Source organism: Bolinopsis microptera, chromosome 3 (genome assembly GCF_026151205.1).
Source record: "Bolinopsis microptera isolate Bmic1 chromosome 3, MBARI_Bmic_1.0, whole genome shotgun sequence".
Taxonomy (NCBI): Eukaryota; Metazoa; Ctenophora; class Tentaculata; order Lobata; family Bolinopsidae; genus Bolinopsis; species Bolinopsis microptera.
The window spans coordinates 6,650,519-6,671,114 of record NC_087074.1 but is presented as its reverse complement, the minus strand read 5'-3'; the positions used below and the strand labels follow the sequence as shown (position 1 = coordinate 6,671,114).

The window sequence follows — 20,596 nt, the reverse complement described above, 5'->3', positions numbered from 1 at the left end:
AAACTCGCGCCTGGTAACCACTGATGTCAACATTCTCTGAGACCATACCAGGTCAGCACAACTGCGACCCTGCTTGTATGCCGCCTGCCAAGGTCCAGTGTACATATCAACGTGGTAATTGATTCTGTTCAAGGCTACGAGGGATAGGACTTTTCTAGTTCCATTTAGCAATGTGAGGGGCCGGATAGACTTTATCGGACCTCGGGGTTTTCCTGGCTTCTGAAGGGGTGTCAGGATACCTGGGATGTATGTGTTGGTCTCAAAGGAGAGATTGTAGATCCTAGCCAACTCACAGTGGAGGGGATATCCAGCAGCTTTCATTAGCTCATTAGGTATACCGTCAGGGCCACACGCTCTACCGGATTTCAGCTTCATAACAGCACGGCCAACTTCTTCAGGTGTTATGGGACAGAGGAGGCTTCCAGGAGGGTCAATGAATGCTGGGAGGTGGGGTTCATCTTTGTCATTGAACTCATTATTAAAGTATTCTTTAATAGCTTCTGCTTTTAATGAGTCAGAACCTAAGGTGTTCCCGTCTGCATCATGGACAGTCACTCCGTCTTTCTTCATCCTACACTGGGCCAAAGTTCTATTCGCTTCAAACATGCTTCTGCAGCTGTCGGTGTTGTTGATGACATCTACTAGGGCGTTAGCAGTGGCCTCGTTGATGGATTTCAACCTCTTTTTGATGGTACGTTTGAGATGGTTGATTCTTTTTCTGAGGTCACTCCTGTCGCTTATCCCTGTGAGACTACATTCTTGCTGAAGGGACTTTCTCTCTGCTGAAAGTTTAACGACAGTTGGATCATCGCTGTACTGATGAGGCTTCCCCGGGGGCACTTTACCAACCACCTGGACGGCACATTTACTCAATATACCAAATATATCAGAATTTTCAGAAATAGCATTATTAGTTAAAACTCTACAATCAATATTACTTTTAAAGGAATCAAAAAATTTAGACTTAATATCAGAATCATTAAGGCGATTGACATCAAACCTTATTTTGTCAGACCTAGGCCGCTTATGTACAATGTATTCACAACCAAGTTTAAAACGTGCGACCACAGGTTTATGGTCAGATTTCACAAAATCACCGCAAAAAGAGCGGGAGTCTGTTAAACAGACTTTAAAGTTAGTACGACATAAAATATAATCAATTTGTTTAAAATAGTTCACAGTGTCTTTTGAACCCTTGGGTCTACCCTTGGGAACACATCTAGCCTTCCAGGTGGTAATATGCTTCGCTCTGTGTTGGAACGCAGTATTGCACGCAAACAGACCATTATCAACAATAAAGTCCAGTAGGAACTCACCGTTCCTGTTTCTCAGACCATTACCGAACTGACCAATATGATTATTAAGGCCAGCATCATACTCTTTCCTACTGCATCTCCCAAGGCGGGCGTTAAAATCTCCAGCAACAAACAAATCGAATCGAGCTGGGATATTGATAGCAGTTTTCAGATCATTGAAATATGATTGTAACAATGGGGAGTTACCTGTGACCCTACTGATGTCATCATCGACAATCTTCTTGGTTGGTCCGTACACGTTAACGATCCTGGTCATACGATGAGATCCGTTGTGTTCTGTGAGTCTTATATCAATGAAAGCCACTCTGTTACTAAGTGATCTCCATGCAACAATAGAAGGTACAAGGGCTGGGCAGATTAGGAAACCGAGACCATAATGATACCAATTGTCTGATTGGGCTAGTGTTACAAGTTTGTGACCGTCAATAATTGTTTCCTCGAAGTCTCGGCATTTTGTCTCTTGGAGACACACTACATCAAAATGATAACGTTTAGCGTCACTTACTAAATGTTCTCTCCTAAGAATGTTACCTTTAATACCATTGAGGTTCCAACTTGAAATGTTCAAAGTCGAAGACATCGGCATAAGGAGAAGTAAGGTGAGCAAAGGTAGACTTCTAGCGAGCACGTCTGTTACAACTGCCATTCTGCTAGCGGGGGGCGTCACTCCATTCCATCCTGTTCCAGAGGACAGGAATCTGCAAAGTGAAAATTGCGAACTTGTAATCGGCCCAAAAAAAATACGACTTTTTGGGGTTACTCAAAATCTAAATAGTCCCAAATTTTCACCCTGGGGAAAACGTTATTTTTACGAGACGAACATTTTGCAAAAAACCGAAAGTCTTTATCTCTTTTACTTTTGGAGATAGGCCCTAGCCAGTAAGGATTCCTGGGTACTGAGCTTCGATGTATCCAAAGTCTCTGCTGAGTCAAGTTGATTATTATTATGACGAAATCTTTCTCTCAAAATCAATTTTCAATAAAACATTTTTACTTGTTTTACATGTGAATTGAGAATAAAATATTTACTCAAAGTTTAACACCACTAGGTTGTGCAGCAGTTTTAGTCCAACGAATTTGTGTTTAATTTCATCTGTACCTAATTATCGCAATAAACCGATGACGATTTATAGATCCAATTATTGCCGATTATCTTATCGAGATATTTTAAAAATGTATTTAGTTATTTATTTAAAAATTTAAATATGCAACCTGCCAAAACCAATGGTGCCCCCTTTAGAATTGACTCGTTACACTAAACACCACCAGGTTGTGCAACAGCAGACCTGTATTAGTACAGCCGGTGGAAGGTTCCAACCTGCTGTTCGTGTTAGATCCCGATAAGAAGGGGAGATGCGTGGCGTCCTCTAAACTGGCGAGATCTGATCCAACTTGTCAGGATCACGTGATACCTATGCTTATTAACAGAGGTGGGAAGTTTATAATTACGTATAGCCGTATATAGCGTATATATTAAGTATACTGTATGGTGTATAATAGTATACACTGTATAAAGAGTTTATGTTAATGAATATTAAACGTAATTTGTTCAAATAGATAAATTTAGTATAGTTTAACATGTAAATGTATTCATTACAGACAAGAACGCTTAAATTATACAGTTGAATACTGTTAGTTATAGTCATCCTCTGATCTTCCTTCCTCCTCCGAATTAACAAAATGTTTATTTCAGATCCGAGCTTGCAGAGTAACCTCAGTGTTTGTAACTTTGCGTATTCGTCGCCCCAGCAACGTGTTATCTCACCAACTTGTCTGAAGAGCAGGGCTGACCACGAGTGTAGTGGAACTCATGGACATTTTACCTGGACTTCATGGCTTCTTACTTTCACTTTCACTTTTACTTTCACTTTCAGCTGGGACTGATTTGTTAAGATTCAGCCTCATGTTTTATATGGGATTATTATTATTATCGGGCTGTATATACAGTTGAATTCTCGGCGATTTAGTTATTGTACAATAAATATGTTTTTTATACAATATTGATTTAGAGATAGTTATAAAGTTATGTGACAGCTTGCCTACACACTTTTGTATAACAGAATATTATCAGAATTGTGTATTACTATTATAGCATATAAAAATTTAATATTTATCACTGATACTGTTACAGTATTAGCCTATTGTTTCTGGCAAAGATGGTAGCTGCAGACTGCGGATATGGCCGTCAAGAGACCAAATAAAATCCCAACTATACAATATATATATGTTAATTTATTTGATTTAATTGAATATTTTATTATATACACTGTGGTTGCCACTCCTTTTTAAAAAAATTTAGAAGTGTTTTTATTGTGTCCTAATCGTTTTTAGTATTAGTTCTCATATCAAAGAGATCACGTGACTGAACTAAGATCAAGTGACTGAACTTAGATCACGTTACTGAACTAAGATCACGCGACTGTGATCACATTATTGAACTCTTGACTCATCCTACACCTTGGAGCATGTCATGTAATTTGATTAAATGGTCTCTCTGGACAGATGTCAGAGGGTATTTACCCAACATACAAATAGGCAGCGGCATAAGCAGGCTCAGTGAATCTCGGTCGAAAGTGACAAAATTATCTTCTTTATTAGTACACGACATTGTGTCAGGATTCTCCAAGGATACAACACCAATACTCCATCCAAATTAATGGCGCGCACTAAATTTATAACCATTTATCGGCTCACTGGTGATCCAAGATTTCCCAGAAGAATTGTGCCTTTAAAGATTTTTAAAAAATGAAAATTTGTATGAAGGACTGATGGTTGCAATTCAAGTTGTTATAATCGAACGATCATATTCATAGCACAAACGGGGGTGATCAGACCATTTTAAAAGAAATAAGCTTTCTAAAGAAGTAAGCTTTCCAAAACGGCGAGCTGGTGTGAGACAAAGCATGCAAGCGGAATCACAATATAAATATAATGAGAGGGGATTGGGGAATGAAAGTAGTCTTGCAAAGCGAAATGGTGAGTGATGCAGACTGAATAAATTAATAATAGAATGGCCAAGACACGGGTCATTGGAGCTGAAGATATGAACGTAACAAATGATCACAAAACAAACTCAGCTTGCGGTCTTTGATTTAACCTTCAAGTTGTGCGATTTTGGCGGCGGACGTCCAAAGTAGATGGCCCCATATCTAACGAACATTTTAGTTTTACTGTTCTTATATAACAAATGCACAATTAAGTTTGTAAGTTGGGGCAGCCCAAGGTTTGTGAAAGAATCATGTCACATGTATCATCTTCCGGTACTTTAGATTTCATATTCATTGTTGCTAGAATATCCGTCATGATATAAACATGTACAATTACCAATACCCGTATACAGTGTAATATTTGTAATGTAATATTTTGAGCGTACGCGTGCTGAATCACTCTACAGTCGATCTTCGAGATGGTTCTAAAAGGGCCCCCGACATAACAGTTGAAACCAACTTCAATCGAGCTGTATTTTCAGCCTGTCATTCCGCCTAATCTCTAGTCGGTGTTTGAACATGATAGCCTGAGGTCCCCAGGTAAGTGTAGGTAGTGCGCCATGGACCGTGAGACGGGCGCGCTGACCATTGAATGGTTTTTAGCTCGTATTTCGGCCAGCACATTATTTCGGAAACAATCAAAAAGTTGTAATACTTCCGGCCATATAACAATTTTGTTGAAATTTGGTCAGCTTACGTAAACACTTATGTTCTACTGAACCTAAATTTGTTTGAGCAATTTCGATGGTCAGGTCAGAATTTGAGTTATCAACGAATTTACTCCTATTTTATCATTTTTAGACCTCTTAATCAAGGCCAATCTCTCCAAACTAAATTAGGTTCGGTAGTTAAGTATGATTAGAAGGTTTTGATAAATTTTCAGCATGATTCATGTTCGGGAACCGAAGATATGGCAGAATAATACGACAAAAATTAACAAATTTCGCCAAATTACGCGACTTTTAGTTTTACACCTAATTTTGCTTGCTAAAGCCGCGCACCATCAAATATGGCACCTAGGTGAAACTCACTAATCATTCCAAAATGGTATGACAAATTTGGTACTGTGAAAATTCTCACAGTCTCTAAAAAACAATGGTACAAAAATTTTGAAAATCCGAGCAAGTTTATTTTTATCGTGCACCTTCTACCCTAGTAAGTGTAAAATGATTAATCATCGTCCGTAATATTTATTTGACCAAAAACCGGAAACCCATAATTGATAATTGCCATTGGGTAGAGTGGACCGCTGCTTTACTTGTAGCTCGATGCACTACTGGGCCGCACCGCGCATCAAATAATGTTATAATAATAATTCTCGCAATTACCACAGTACTTCAGTAAATCGGCGAGATGCACCATTGGGCCTCGCCGAGCTGCGAAGGATTGACAATTGACATCGTGAATCAAACTGCTTCCAGTGTCTCTTTTTCCCAAACAAAAGGAAATGATATTAATTTGAATAACCGTCCGCAAATGCAAAATTATGAGAGAATGAAATCGGTAGCTTGCGTTTCCCATTCATTATTGAGGAGTTGAAGAGCTCTCAAAATTCGGTTGACAAGCTAGTGCAAAGTGCAAAGTTAACTTTTTGAAGGCAAATTAAAGCAATTGGAATTTGTTCAGCTCACCGTGAAATCTGTCGTTCGCGTTCAGCTGAAACTGTACAAGCTGAGATCAGGTCATACAGTCAAACTGTTTCAAACGTTTTACTCCACTGACAGAATAGAAATTGAAAAAAGTTGTTTAGAGAGCTGTATCGAAATTAACGGGCGATACTCGTAAAATATTTGTTTCAAATATTGAATATTAGGACCGTCGACGAGTCCAACTCGGCGCGCATCCTGGTAGGTTATAAACCTACAAGTACAATATCGAAAGATCGCAGTAGGAATCTTGTCATTTTTGGTTTAAAGGAGACATATGATGAAAAACTATCTGATAAAGTAGAAAAACTGTTTCAACAGATAAAAGTGAAATTCCACGCTTTGAAGCCATGTCAGGATCGGAAAAAAAATTAGCCGACAAGCATGTTCCCACTTAATCGCTCGCGATCGCCCAAGTAAAATTTTTGTGTGAAAAGGCCCTGAGGGTATGAAAGTATTTTGAGTTGGTGTATTTTTGGACGCTGATTCCGAATCACACTCAATGACGTAGGTGGTACGGCCATTACAGGGTAAAAATTCTTCCCTGGAGAGTTATGGGCAAAAAACTGTTTTGCTTTGGTCACGTGACATGACTGGTGACACTGACAGGCTATTCAAACAATAAACACCAATTCGATTGTTTAGCTTCAGGGCTCGAGTTAGACTTAGGGTTAGGGTTGTGATTAGGGTTAATGGTTATGGATAGCTTCCGGGTTATGGTTAGGGTAAGGATTGGGATACGTGTTTATGCAAAACCGTTTTGTTCGGCTGCAAAACTATAAAACCAAAGTCAGAATCAGAATGCGGAGACTCTCAGTCTCATTTTGTAATAATAATATATAATAATAATTTATAATCAGCTTAACTGTATCAGTATGACTATGAGATTGAGTGTATGACTATGAACTATAATCTTAATTCCGCTCCTACTTATCTCGTAGTCGTACAGTGCTTAAAGTTAAACATTAAAAGCCGTGTTTAATATCAAGAATGAATTTCGTTACGTGGAGAATCGCCATGTTTTATATTTTCTGAAATAAATCACGAGTATCTCAGTTTAAACTTTAAGTTTAACGCGACAAACCGCCGAACTGTGCGAATTTTCTTTTACATTTAAAGATTTTGTGTTGCGTGACACTGCACCAAATATGAATTGATACTCAATAAAAATTGATCCAGTGTTACAAAGCTTGGCCAAATGTTACAAACCTAAAACAAATAATAATAAATTGATCTTTTTTAGTTTCAGTTTTAAATTTAATCACTAAGTCTAACACTAATTAAATAATGAACAACGGTTTTGCTTCTCGCAGAATGGTACTTCTATAAATCAGGGAAAATGATATGCCCAGAATATTTTAACTATTTTGTTGCAAGTAATTTCCTTTCATAAGAATTGATAAAATTTCTGAATTCTCAGTTCCTAAGAATGATACCTTGGCATATTCATAATAACTTCCTGGTTCAATTCACACAAAAAATCGATCTACTGTCACTTAAGAAGCTTCCTACGGATTTTTGACGTTTTTTAGTCCCATTAGGTGCCTTTTATATGAGTATATGACTGACCAACTTTTCCAAACTTTTCCACGTGTCTCAAGGCCACTTTTTGCCACTTTTCTTGTTTGTCAAATATCTCTAGTTGTGAACATTATAGAAGGTTACAAATTAATCGAGGGTGCTTATTTTATCAGGGAGAAAAACGTTTGTGAAGATAATTTTTACGTCAGACAATCAGTTAATTGGATAATTACCAATTAGCAAAAATTTAAATTTTTTTTATTGGCTTAAAATGATCGAAATAGCTTGAAACATGGAGAAAAGATACATCTTTCAAATCACTCATCTACGGCACGGTTCCAAAGCAGATTAGTTGTGTGTCCGTATCAGATGACGGGATGAGGTAACACCACTGTCCACTATAGGCCGTCCAGATGTTACAAAATAAATTACGCCTTTTCTCGGGAATTCCTGATTTCTGTCACGACAATTTTTTTCGTTGAAATTGATCATTGGAGGAATTTTATAATCGTTTGTAATTTTAGTAGAGCAAAAACGGATACTAGTGACTAATGATTTGCCACGGTTACTGGCGAGTCATCCTGTTTTTTATCATACAGAATCTTTCATCGCCTTTCATCCTTGAAGTTTCAATTTTAGCAAGCAGCTTTCGCATTTCGAGTACAAACTTACCTATTCAAATTATTCACAACAGAGTTGCTCTGTAAAAAAGGAATTCTAAAATATACTATCCCTTTCACTTTCAGTTCGCAAGGATAAGAATGCTATGTATGTGAATTATTGTGGTCAGCTGTATTATTCATAAAAACGCTGCTTTAGAATAAATTGTTGGAGAAAGTTTTCACCGCTAAAATTCAATATAGCATTTGCATGCAAGCATTGGAAATCGTGAAAGTTCTTATCCACCGTTCAGAGGACACGACATGTAGTAACCGCTGTTAAACATAATATTACTGCTCGACAAGGAGAAAGTAAAGTTTGGTAGCTAAGCCGCATCTTGCTGTAACGGGGCGGGAGCACGGCTATTGACTGTTCGTTCTGGCATGCACGGAGAGAGCTGGACCAAGAATCAGTTTCACTTTAGCATGCATTGCTGAGATGAGCTCTTATAAAACCTATCTCTGCACTGCTGTCTTATTCAGTTCTTTTTTAGCAGAGGTGGAATTACCTGGCTTGGTATCGACTATCCTTCTATTCTTTTTTAATTAATTCGTCAAGTGTCAACTTTTAATGTTAACTCGCCAGCAGTTTCTATCGATTGTTGTATTTATTCTTAGTATCTTTTATTTCTCTACTGAAATACTTTAAACCCAGCCATCATCGTCCAATCGGAGACCAAATCGGATTAATTTTGGGTAACACGACTTAAGTCCGATCTCAATGGACGCTTTCGTCGCGATATTAGTAAGCAAAGGATCACGCCCGCATCGGGACAGTGAAGTTGAACGCAACGTCACAAGATAAATACAAATATGATCCGAAATTTGGACAACAGTCGCCACTTAGGATTTTTGTACGAAAACCCTAATTTCGGATTCAGACAAGAGTCGCTGTGATCGGACAAAAGTCGCCCAATCTTTATTTTGGAATAACTTAGTATGTGCAGTGTGAACATGGCCTAATCGTTAGGATGATCTGTTATTCTTAGTGGTAATTATAAATAATACATAATCGCTCAAGTTTAGATTAATAATCACAACTTTATTTTAGCAAAGTTTTCCCCAAATTTTCATCATGAAGCTGTTAATTTTACTCGCCCTCTTCGGTATGCTCGCTGTTATAAACTGTCAAGGTAAGGATTCAAACATCTTCTTTTTGATATATAAAATAAAAAAAGTTTTGAGATATTATAGTCAAGAAATTACAAATTGTAGAATTTATTTATTAATTTAAATATTGAACCTTAAGTATTTTATTGCTGTTTGGCCTGGTAAAAAATTGTATAACTTAAAACAACACAGATGATGGAGTTGTCGTAGAAGGTGAAGATGTAGAAGGTGATGAAGTAGAAGGTGATGAAGTAGAAGGTGATGAAGAAGAAGGTGATGAAGAAGAAGGTGACGACGATAGTGGTGCCACATCAATGCAGATGGCCCTTCTTGCACTTGTGCCCATCGCTGCCCAACTTTTCTAGAGTACCTTCACTGATCCCGATTAAGTTTTACGACGTTTTAACGTCTCAAACTATGGTTAAGATTTAGGGACGTGATTTTGTTCATGTTTTTGGTTAATTGTTTCATTTTTCGTAGCTCCTATTTGATAGTGCACCAGTTCTTATTGTTTTGATTCGGATTTTAATGTTTGCGCTAATACTAATAGCTGACAGCTTTAGATAAAAACAAAATTGTTGTTTAATTTGTGATTTCTCCTTTTGCATTAGAGAGTATTGATCACCAAAATATCGAAGCTAAGGAAACAATCGATCATTTATCTGGGGAATGCTGAAGAGCACTGTCTAGATGAATTTACTAAGGATCAAGTGTATACTATCAAGTGTATACTGTCAAGGTTAAACAATTTTTTAGACCTACTTACCTATGTGATCTATGTTGAGTTTCGTCAAGACTTGACGGGGCCATCACATCTTCTGACTACCCCATAGCGAAGTTAAGACTAAGTCTCGCTCGTTGCGCCAGCACAGCAGAGAGTTCGTATTTGGAGGAGTATATCCTCTGAGTCTGATCGGTGGCTTATCAGGGAGAGACAGCATGAACTTTGTGAGCTTATCTTTGAAGTGCTCCAGATCTTGAATGACATTCAGATGGTAGGGGATTGCATTCCACAATTTAATAGGTCCCTGAACTGCAAATAAGTTGTCAAACAAGGTGAGGTTTGCTGTTGAACTGGTTCTACGTTTTGATGGAATTACTTCAAGGTTTCCAAGCCTTGGGCGTAAAACAAATAGAACGTCCAGATCATTGCTGGTCTTTCCGTAGAGGATTTTCCACATGTGGAGAATGATGAATCACTCCCGCCTTCGTTGAAGAGAGATCAGAGATAGATAGACCAGGCGATCCTGGTAGTGGAGATCGCGCATTCCTGATATTATTATTCTGGCGTTGAATGCTTTCTGTGTTCTTGGATATCGCTGATTTTTGAGGGATGCCATAATGGACAGTAATATTCTATCAGACTTCGAACCATTGATTTGTATAGCGTCAGCATGATGGAGTGAGATCGTGTGTGAAATACACTGATAACCAATGATGCTTTTTGGCGAGCTATATCTGCAATGGCTCGTAATCGCATGTGAGGGGACCAAGAGAGATCAATTATTGACACTAGGGTCTAGGACGCCTAAATCCATGAGCTGATGTTCAACCACAAATGGAAGCTCAGATAGTACATATCAGATAGCTCAGATAGTACATATATTGATTATTGGTGGTTGAATTTGTGAAAAACTTAACTTGTCGACACTTCGTGATACAAACAAGGTGCAATATAACAAATTGTTATCCCTGAAAAGTTCCAACTTTATGATTTTGATCGGATATCATAAGAATGAAACTGCTTCGTCAGGTCCGAGAGGTGGTCAGTTTGATGAAGCCTGGTGACTTACTATTGAATCAAAATCCTTCTTGTTAGAGAACTCACTTCTCTGGGAAAGCTGTTGTTAGCCCTCCGCAGAAATCCGGCTGCTTCTACTAATATGAGGTGTATTGAATCCCAAAAGTTTACCAAAGACAGGTTTTTTTCTTGACTAAGCCTGTCGATCTAGTTTACACTAGAGGTGAGGTCAGTCGGTACGTAGTCTGTTTGCTTATGGGTTGGAATGGTTTCTGCATTTTCGAGTTGTCTTCCTTATAGCAGCATTACCATTGCTGAGTACATTGTATCTTTTGTGTTCGAAACCTTTCAATATAAATGTTGAAGTTGAATTGATTTGACCCTTTTTGGAGAGTCGTGCGAAACTTATGAGTAGGTACTGCCCATTAGCGGCCAAAATACATGTTTGTATGGTGTTGTAGAACGTAACGTTTAATTTGTTTTAATCTTAAATTTATAATAGCCTGAATATAAACGCATCAACCTTCTTATGAGTAGCTAAGTTCTTAATGAAGGCATTGAGGGTGGTTTAGAACTCCGAATCGTGGGTCCTCATCTTATGTTTCCGAACATGAGACTATTGTCTCTTTTAAGGGCATGTTAGCACAATTGTTGATCCAGCTATCTCCATTGTTAACTTTTATTTGCCTAGTTTATTTTGGATGTTTTATACTCTTCGCAAGGGTTTATCGGGGTGTCAATAAATCGATTATGTTTGTTATTTATTGGACGTTTGATATTACCCTTTAAACATATTGTATTTTTTTAGAGGGTCGTGTTTGTTTTTAAACGTTGACCCCAGGAGGAATGAAAGTTATTTGAGGGACGCTCAGGACATAGGGCACATGGGAAATAAGTATTTGAGATTTTAAATATATCTTGTCCTATGTGTAGTAAATTATCATGTTTTTCGTTATCCCTGTTCCTTTCGTATGCTAAGTTGGCTGTGCTCACCTTCAAATCCTGTTCAGAATGAAATCATTCCTGGGTCCGTGTAGTATGAACGAGGGCGATACGTGTTAAAAGGGAATCTTGCTGGCTAGAGTATCGAACCGAGTGTTTGGAACATCTGTAGACGTTGTAGCTATGTGACCACTAGCCACTTGACAGTAGCGTACAAACATGAGCAAATTATTAGCTTCAGATTTTAAGCAGAGTACTAGCATCAGAACAGATGTTCTACTTCGTATGAGTTAATGAGGCACTCGATGTTATCTAGCTCGTTCATTTCTTCGAGAACGGTCATTTATAACTATCTTGCCATGTTTCGGTACTAACCATGGGTTTGTCAATTGTCTCCAATAATCCACAGAGGTACTCTATCATTCAGGAACTTGTGAATATTTTACTTTTTGCAGATGAATGGGTGTACATGTGTTCCATACAATTGAAAAATCGCCCTTGAACTCCTAGTTTCCAAAGTTTGTAGAGTAGCGCTTCCCTACAAACAGTGTCAAAAGCCTTTGCATAGTCTACAAAGCAAGAGAAGACTCGTTTCTTTTCGACTTTAACATATTTTTCAATGCATGTTGAGAGCGTTAGTATGTGATCTACTGTTTGAGCACCCTTGCAGAAACCCAATTGGTTTGGAGTATCAGGGTTCACTACGGATCTAAATTCAATAGTCGGTTGAGCAAAATTCCCGCAAAGAGTTTTCCCAAGTTGCTGGCCACTGCTATCGCACGGTAGTTGTTTGGGTCATAAACATTACCCTTTTTATGTAGCGGAGTCACGACAGATGTGCTCCACGGGTAGACACCAAATGACAGACATTGGTTGAATAGGTGCAACACAGCTGATTGCATGTTATTTCCCGATGATTTTAGGAACTCATTAGATATCATATCTTCGGACACTGCCTTATTTTTTTTTTAAGCGTCCTGATGTTGTTACACAGCTCTTCAGAAGAGATATCATGGTCGAGAATTTCCGTAATGCTTGATTGCGTGGTGTCTTTTACCATCTCGTTTTGTAGCCCTGTGATTTTTAGGTTGTCCATAGATGGTTTGCTGTAAAGATCTTTGAAGAATTTACAGAAATTGAACATATCAAACACGTCCAGCGTACTGTCTTTAGTTTTCATCTGTTTGAGTCTCTTGAATCTCCCCCAGTTGACATTTTTGCCTGACTCAATGTCTCTGCAGAGTTCTTCAATGAAGGCAGACCTCTTCGACTTGATGAGTTTCCTATAAGATCGACGCGTATCGTAGTACAATTCCCTGAGATATTGACTTGATTGGTTTTTCCCGTATGATTTAGCCAGCCTATTAAGCTCCCGTTTGCTGTTGATGCATGACCCATCAAACCATGGGGATTTTGGCTTCATCCGGTGCCTTTTGACTCTGTTCTTACTTCCTGGTTTCGGTTTGGTTTGCGAGTTGGATTTTTTCGGCAAAACCGTGCCCGCTAATTCCTGGTACAGAGAGACGAGATTACTATTAAGTTCGAGTACGTCGTTTTTATTGTTGCAACGGGTTGCCGATATCCTGGTTATCTTCGTTTGGAATTCCGGAGAATTTTGAGCAGCCAGAAAGTTGAAGTGAGTCCCTTCGTCTTCGTCTTCGACACATGTACTCAAATTTGTCTTTGTGAAGGGCCATATTATTTCTTTCAGACCGATCAATGAAATTTTGCAGATCTTTTTGAAGAAGCTTGACGTCATGATCTGATTTGATAGCAATGGATATGCGATCGTCATCAGCAAAACATCGAATTGTATAGAGTGCATGATACAATGTTCGATATCATTGATAAAAATCAAGAAAAAGGTCGGCCCCAAAACCGTACCTTGTGGAATTCCGCTGATTATCAATGCAAGGATGAACAGATCTGTTTCCGGTCTGAAAGGAAAGATTCTATCCACTTTATGATTTTAGGATGAATTTCATAGAGTTGGAGCTTTCTCAGTAGAAGTTTGTGGTCAAGTTTATCGAAAGCCTTGGCATAATCGAGATATATTGAATCAAAATCTAAATTGTTGGTTAGAGAATCCAAAACGTCATCAAAATGATGGAAAAGTTGAGTAAGGCACCTCCGGCCAGATTTAAATCCGTGCTGCTTACTACATAATATGAGGTTATTGATCTCCAAATAGTTTACCAGCTTTTTTTCCTTATCATGCCCTCTCGTATACTTTAAGTTTAACCACATGAGAGGTGAGTGATATAAGTCGGTAGTTAGTTGGTTTGGCTTATAGTTGGTTTGGTTTATTCATTTTTCGAGGGTGTCTATCCTTATAGCTAGACAATTACCATTGCTGAAATTACATGTATACTGTTCGAAACATTTTTACTAAATGTTAAAAAAGTTAATTGGTTTGGCTCGACTATCCTTCTTGTGGAGAGGAAATACGTGTGAGAACTTATAGAAGCTAGGGACCTCCCCAGTAACTAAAGAGCGGGACCAATTAGGATGAACATTGGTTCTGCTACTGCTTGATGACTAATATAAGTAACAACTGTTTAATTAAGTAGTAATTTAATTTAAATTTTGAGGTACAAAGAAACCAGAACAAAAACAGCATGCAACCTTCTTATGAAGATACCTAAGTTCTCTAAATTGAAGGCAACTAGCAGGCGGTTCAGCAACTATGCACCTGAATCATGGAATTCTCTCCCTCTTAATGTCCGTAACATCGAGAATATTGTCTCTTTTAAGGGTAAGTTAAAGAACTATTTGTATGATCAGCTATAGCCTGGTTGAGCTATTTTTTGTGGCTTCTAGTCTTTTTTGTGTTATTTTTTGTTTTCCGAGTATCCACTTCTTGTTTTTCTGGTTTTTATCGGTGTGTCAATAAAATCAATTATGTAATATGTATACTTTAACCATTTTTCTGCGACAGTTAATCTGATATTATCTCTTTAACATTATTTAGTATTTTTTGATTTATGAGACCCGTGTTTTGTTTTTAACTTTCTGCTCCGAGGAGGAGAGAAAGTTATTTGAGGAGAGCCGCTCAGACATGGGCACCGTATTGTATAAATTATTTAGTTATCTTTATACAATATCTTTGTCGCATAGTAGCGGGGTAGTAAATACAGTGTTTCGTTTCGTTTCGGTATGAATAACTGGGCGGCGCTCAGCCTGTCATTCCGCCAAATCTCTATGTTTACGTACAATAGAACATAATAGCCTGGGGTCCCCAGGTAAGGTATGAACGAAGGTAGATAAATTTAAAATGGTGACATCCTCTGCATCAGGCAGAGGTCGAACTCGAGTGTTATCGGGATTACTTCTGTAGTAGTTGTACAGCTATTAGTCCCATTACCTTAGTATTGCTGTACAACTATAAAATATACTACAGATTTTCAGAATGCTTGAACAGTTATCTAACTTCGTTAGCGAGCGACCGATTTCGTTCTCGGTATCATTTTGCGTTTGAGAACGGTCATTTAAATAAATATCATTGCCTCTTGTTTCGGTCTACTTAACCCAATTATGGGTTTTGGTCAAATTGTCTAACACTAATTAAATAACAAACAGAATGGTACTTTTATAAATCAGGGAAAACATGTCCAGAATATTTTAACTATGTTGTTGCAAGTAATTTGCTTTTATAAGAATTGGTTAAATTTCTGAACTCTCAGTCTCAGTTCCTAAGAATGACCCCTTGGAATTAGTTGCAACGCATTGATTGGCTGTTCACTACCGGAAGCAATATATGGACCAAGTTAACATAAATTGACCTTGTCTAAACTTCTAAAGAACACGAAGCCTCGTGACGTAACTGGTACAACTCAAGTAAAACTACAAGGATATATAATTATAAATGTGACTACAAAACTTCAGATGTAACATTTGACCAAAACCCATAACCATGGGTAGCCGTAGAGTGGACCGCTGCCAGTGTCTCCCTCTCCCAAACAAAAGGAAATGATATTAACTTGAATAACCGTCCGCAAATTCAAATTGATACCGAGAATGAAATCGGTCTTATAATTATATCTATGACATGCTGTAAAAATCTCTTTGGGTTGCTTTCGGGTCGATACCTAGTATCTCGGGATAAGGGTGCAGTAATTAGTCTCCAATTAGCTGTTGTTTATTGAATCTTTATTGCCGAGTACAGCTGCCTCGGGTAGTTCTTCTTAATTTATTACTGTTGTAAATGAATGGGAAAAGCGAGCGACCGATTTCATTCCCCCTCCCTCCCTCCCTCCCTCCCTCCCTCCCTCCCTCCCTCCCTCCCTCCCTCCCTCCCTCCCTCCCTCCCTCCCTCCCTCCCTCCCTCCCTCCCTCCCTCCCTCCCTCCCTCCCTCCCTCCCTCCCTCCCTCCCTCCCTCCCTCCCTCCCTCCCTCCCTCCCTCCCTCCCTCCCTCCCTCCCTCCCTCCCTCCCTCCCTCCCTCCCTCCCTCCCTCCCTCCCTCCCTCCCTCCCTCCCTCCCTCCCTCCCTCCCTCCCTCCCTCCCTCCCTCCCTCCCTCCCTCCCTCCCTCCCTCCCTCCCTCCCTCCCTCCCTATTTACAAGCTTCGATGATGGCGGTGAGCTCTGTTTGATAAACAGTGCAATAAACAGGAAGCTTGAATGATCTTTCCTCTAGGGTAGTGTTGTTGTTGTCAGTGATGATGTAAGTGAAACCAGCCCCGCTACCAGAGTCTGTGCGTGACCCCTCTGTGTAGCTGGTGATGGTTTCACTGGGGATGTTGTCGATGGTGTTTTGAAGTGAACCTCTATATTCAATGTTGTCAGCTCCAGGAGTGGTGACTGTGAAATGTCGTTCGAGCATCATGGTTGGTATTGATAGGTCTCTCTCTTTGCACTTACGTACCAGTTACCTCGGGCGCGTTACTTCAAAGAAGTAACATTGAACATCCGTCAAGAATTTAATTCGAATAATACGTATAGTGCGAATTTCACAGCATTGTTTACTGGGCGGCGCTCAGCCTGTCATTCCGCCAAATCTTCCATTTGATTATGAATATGAACATAAAATATATAATAGCCTGGGGTCCCCAGGTAAAGCATTGTGACTGACGTTAAAGTTAAACTTTAAAGTATGACTTTATGTGCGAAACTAAAAATTTGCGGAATTTGTGGCTAAAATTATAGTACCTGCATGTAATGAGGACACCAGGCTATAATGTTCATAATAGAGATTCGGCGGAATGACAGGCTGAGCGCTTCACCTAACCGGGTGCTTTCGCGCCACTACGGGTGCGCTTGTTTCACAAGTTGAAGTAAAGAGGCGCTACTGCAAGCGCAAGGGCTCTGGATAGAGCAAGCTGAGCGCCGCCCAGTAAACAGAATCGATCATCCATCATCGCCTTTCATCATTGAAGTTTCAATTTTAGCAAGCAGCTTTCGAGTAGTAGTACAAACCTACCTATTTAAATAATTAACAACAGAGTTGCTCTGTAAAAAAGGAATTCTAAAATATACTATCTCTTTCACTTTCAGTTCACAAGGATAAGCATGCAATGTGAATTATTGTAGTCAGTTGTATTATTCATGAAAACGCTGCTTTAGAATAAATTGTTGGAGAAAGTTTTGACCACTAGAATTAGCATGCAAGCATTGGAAATCGTGAAAGTTCTTATCCACCATTCAGAGGATCGGACAAAACATGTAGTGACCGCAGCTGTTAAACATGATATTACTGCTCGACAAAGAGAAAGTAAAGTTTGATAGCTAACTAGCTAAGCCGCATCTTGCTGTAACGGGGCGGGAGCACGGCTATTGACTGTTCGTTCTGGCATGCACGGAGAGAGCTTGACCAAGAATCAGTTTCACTTTAGCATGCATTGCTGAGATGAGCTCTTATAAAACCTACCTCTGCACTGCTGTCTTATTCAGTTCTTTTTTAGCAGAGGTGGAATTACCTGGCTTGGTATCGACTATCCTTCTATTCGTTTTTTAATTAATTCGTCAAGTGTCAACTTTTAATGTTAACTCGCCAGCAGTTTCTATCGATTGTTGTATTAATTCTTAGTATCTTTTCATTTTCTACTGAAACACATTAAACCCAGCCATCATCGCCCAATCAGAGTCACATTTTTCAAGTTTGGCCTAAATGTTTATTTGATTGGAGTTTTGGACCTCTGAACTAAAATTTATAATTCTGCTGGTGTACGTACTGTACAGTGGACCAAATCGTATTAATTTTGGGTAACACGACTTTAGTCCGATCTCAATGGACGCTTTCGTCGCGATATTAGTAAGCAAAGGATCACGTCCGCATCGGGACAGTGAAGTTGAACGCAACGTCACAAGATAAATACAAATGTGATCCGAAATTTGGACAACAGTCGCCACTTAGGACTCTTGTACGAAAACCCTAATTTCGGATTCAGACAAGAGTCGCTGTGATCGGACATAAGTCGCCCAATCTTTATTTTAGAATAACTTAGTATGTGCAGTGTGAACATGGCCTAATCGTTAGGATGATCTGTTATTCTTAGTGGTAATTATAAATAATACATAATCGCTCAAGTTAAGATTAATAATCACAACTTTATTTTAGCAAAGTTTTCCCCAAATTTTCATCATGAAGCTGTTAATTTTACTCGCCCTCTTCGGTATGCTCGCTGTTATAAACTGTCAAGGTAAGGATTCAAACATCTTCTTTTTGATATATAAAATAAAAAAGTTTTGAGATATTATAGTCAAGAAATTACAAATTGTAGAATTTATTTATTAATTTAAACATTGAACCTTAAGTATTTTATTGCTGTTTGGCCTGGTAAAAAATTGTATGACTTAAAACAACACAGATGATGGAGTTGTCGTAGAAGGTGAAGATGTAGAAGGTGATGAAGTAGAAGGTGATGAAGTAGAAGGTGATGAAGAAGAAGGTGATGAAGAAGAAGGTGACGACGATAGTGGTGCCACATCAATGCAGATGGCCCTTCTTGCACTTGTGCCCATCGCTGCCCAACTTTTCTAGAGTACCTTCACTGATCCCGATTAAGTTTTACGACGTTTTAACGTCTCAAACTATGGTTAAGATTTAGGGACGTGATTTTGTTCATGTTTTTGGTTAATTGTTTCATTTTTCGTAGCTCCTATTTGATAGTGCACCAGTTCTTATTGTTTTGATTCGGATTTTAATGTTTGCGCTAATAGCTGTCAGCTTTAGATTTAAAAATTTGTTGTTTAATTTGTGATTTCTCGTTTTGAATTAGAGAGCTAGTTATTGATCACCAAAATTTGGGGGTGCACGATAAAAATAAACTTGCTCGGATTTTAAAAATTTTTGTACCACTGTTTTCTAGAGACTGTGAGAATTTTCACAATACCAAATTTGTCATACCTTTTTGGAAAGATCAGTGAGTTTCGCCTAGGTGCCATATTAGATTGTGCGCGGCTTTTGGAGCAAAAGTAGCTGTAAGTGTAAAAGTCGCGTAATTTGACCAAATTCGTCCAAATTTGACCATTTTTGTCGTATTATTCGGATTTATCTTCAGTTCCTTAAATGAGATCATTCTGGAAATTGGCGACGACCTTCCAATAGGGCTTTCACAACTGTCCAAAAAATTTGGTGGATATCGGAGTTGATATAGTGATCAAAATGGGGCAAAATACGCTGCTTTTAGCTGTAACATAATGTCTGATGGTTGGATATGCTTTACATTTTTCGGACACTTTACTTGTAAGTCTATGAGTAAGCTTACCAATTTTTGTTACAATTGGAGGTCGGGAAGGATACTCAATATCTATTTGTTTGAAGAAAATTGTGCTGGCCGAAATTAGCGCTAAAAAACCATCCTACAGTCGGCACGCGCGGCTCACTGTCGATGGCGCACTACCTACCAAAATATCGAAGCTAAGGAAAAAATCGATCATTTATCTGGGGAATGCTGAAGAGCACTGTCTAGATGAATTTAATAAGGATCAAGTGTATACTATCAAGTGTATACTGTCAAAGTTAAACAATTTTTAGAAATACCTTATCGGACTTTATTTAAACGGACATAAATTGGACGCTGAAAGTTTTAGCGTTAATTTTATTAATGTCCGTTCAAATAAAGTCCGGCAAGATAGTAAAATGAAATATATTAAATAAATGCATGCGATTGCGAGCGTTCATTTTATAATGTCCGTTGAAAATTATGTTCACGCAATGTTCGGTCAAACATCAAATAACGTCCGATAACGTATGAAATGAAATAATGTGCTTATGCCTTATAGTTAGTTATATTGTATATCCTGCCCATGATATGGTTTAGCAGCCGGCACAAGTGCCAGCTGCTAACCATGCCAGAGCGGCTCTAAAGAGTGAGTGAAAAGGACTTATAGCATGAAAGTGAAAACATGCCAGTGTCGGAAATAATTTAAATTATACTCTAATGTTTATTTCTAAGATCTTGTCCTCAGTCACAACAAATAATTCCACTTTTTCGATATAATAGCGTCTATTCAAATTGTCTTTTGCTTAATGCTGTTTATTGTTTAATGCATGATTCTTCTCCGATACGAGCAGATGGTGTCGATCCGGCTTGCTCTTCAATGTTCAAGTTCAGGTGACCGATCCGGAAAAATGAAAACAGTTTTGTGATCATGATGCTGACTCGTCTTCAGCTCAGTTTCAGGTCCTTCGCAGCGCTCGATTTCAGTAATATTTCATGAATATTATTTGAAT

At 38.7% G+C, this 20,596-nt stretch overlaps 1 protein-coding gene and 2 long non-coding RNA genes across 3 annotated transcripts in view; all 3 read left to right on the top strand.

The window, feature by feature from the left end:
• The window catches only part of LOC134813454 (uncharacterized), a 62,925-nt gene extending 59,322 nt beyond the window's left edge, over window positions 1-3,603 (top strand). Inside the window, exons 23-24 of the mRNA XM_063821248.1 lie at window positions 2,586-2,746; window positions 3,010-3,603. Of these exons, the coding sequence (XP_063677318.1) occupies window positions 2,586-2,746; window positions 3,010-3,200 (352 nt within the window). The 3' untranslated portion in view covers window positions 3,201-3,603. The remainder of the gene's footprint in view (window positions 1-2,585; window positions 2,747-3,009) is intronic.
• Window positions 3,604-9,174: 5,571 nt separating this feature from the next.
• LOC134813463 (uncharacterized) lies at window positions 9,175-9,747 on the top strand. The gene is made up of 2 exons (XR_010160019.1): window positions 9,175-9,262; window positions 9,432-9,747. It is a non-coding gene; the product is annotated as an uncharacterized LOC134813463 (long non-coding RNA).
• An 8,721-nt stretch (window positions 9,748-18,468) lies between these two features.
• On the top strand, window positions 18,469-19,102 carry LOC134813464 (uncharacterized). The gene is made up of 2 exons (XR_010160020.1): window positions 18,469-18,560; window positions 18,729-19,102. It is a non-coding gene; the product is annotated as an uncharacterized LOC134813464 (long non-coding RNA).
• The last annotated feature ends 1,494 nt before the right edge of the window (window positions 19,103-20,596 follow it).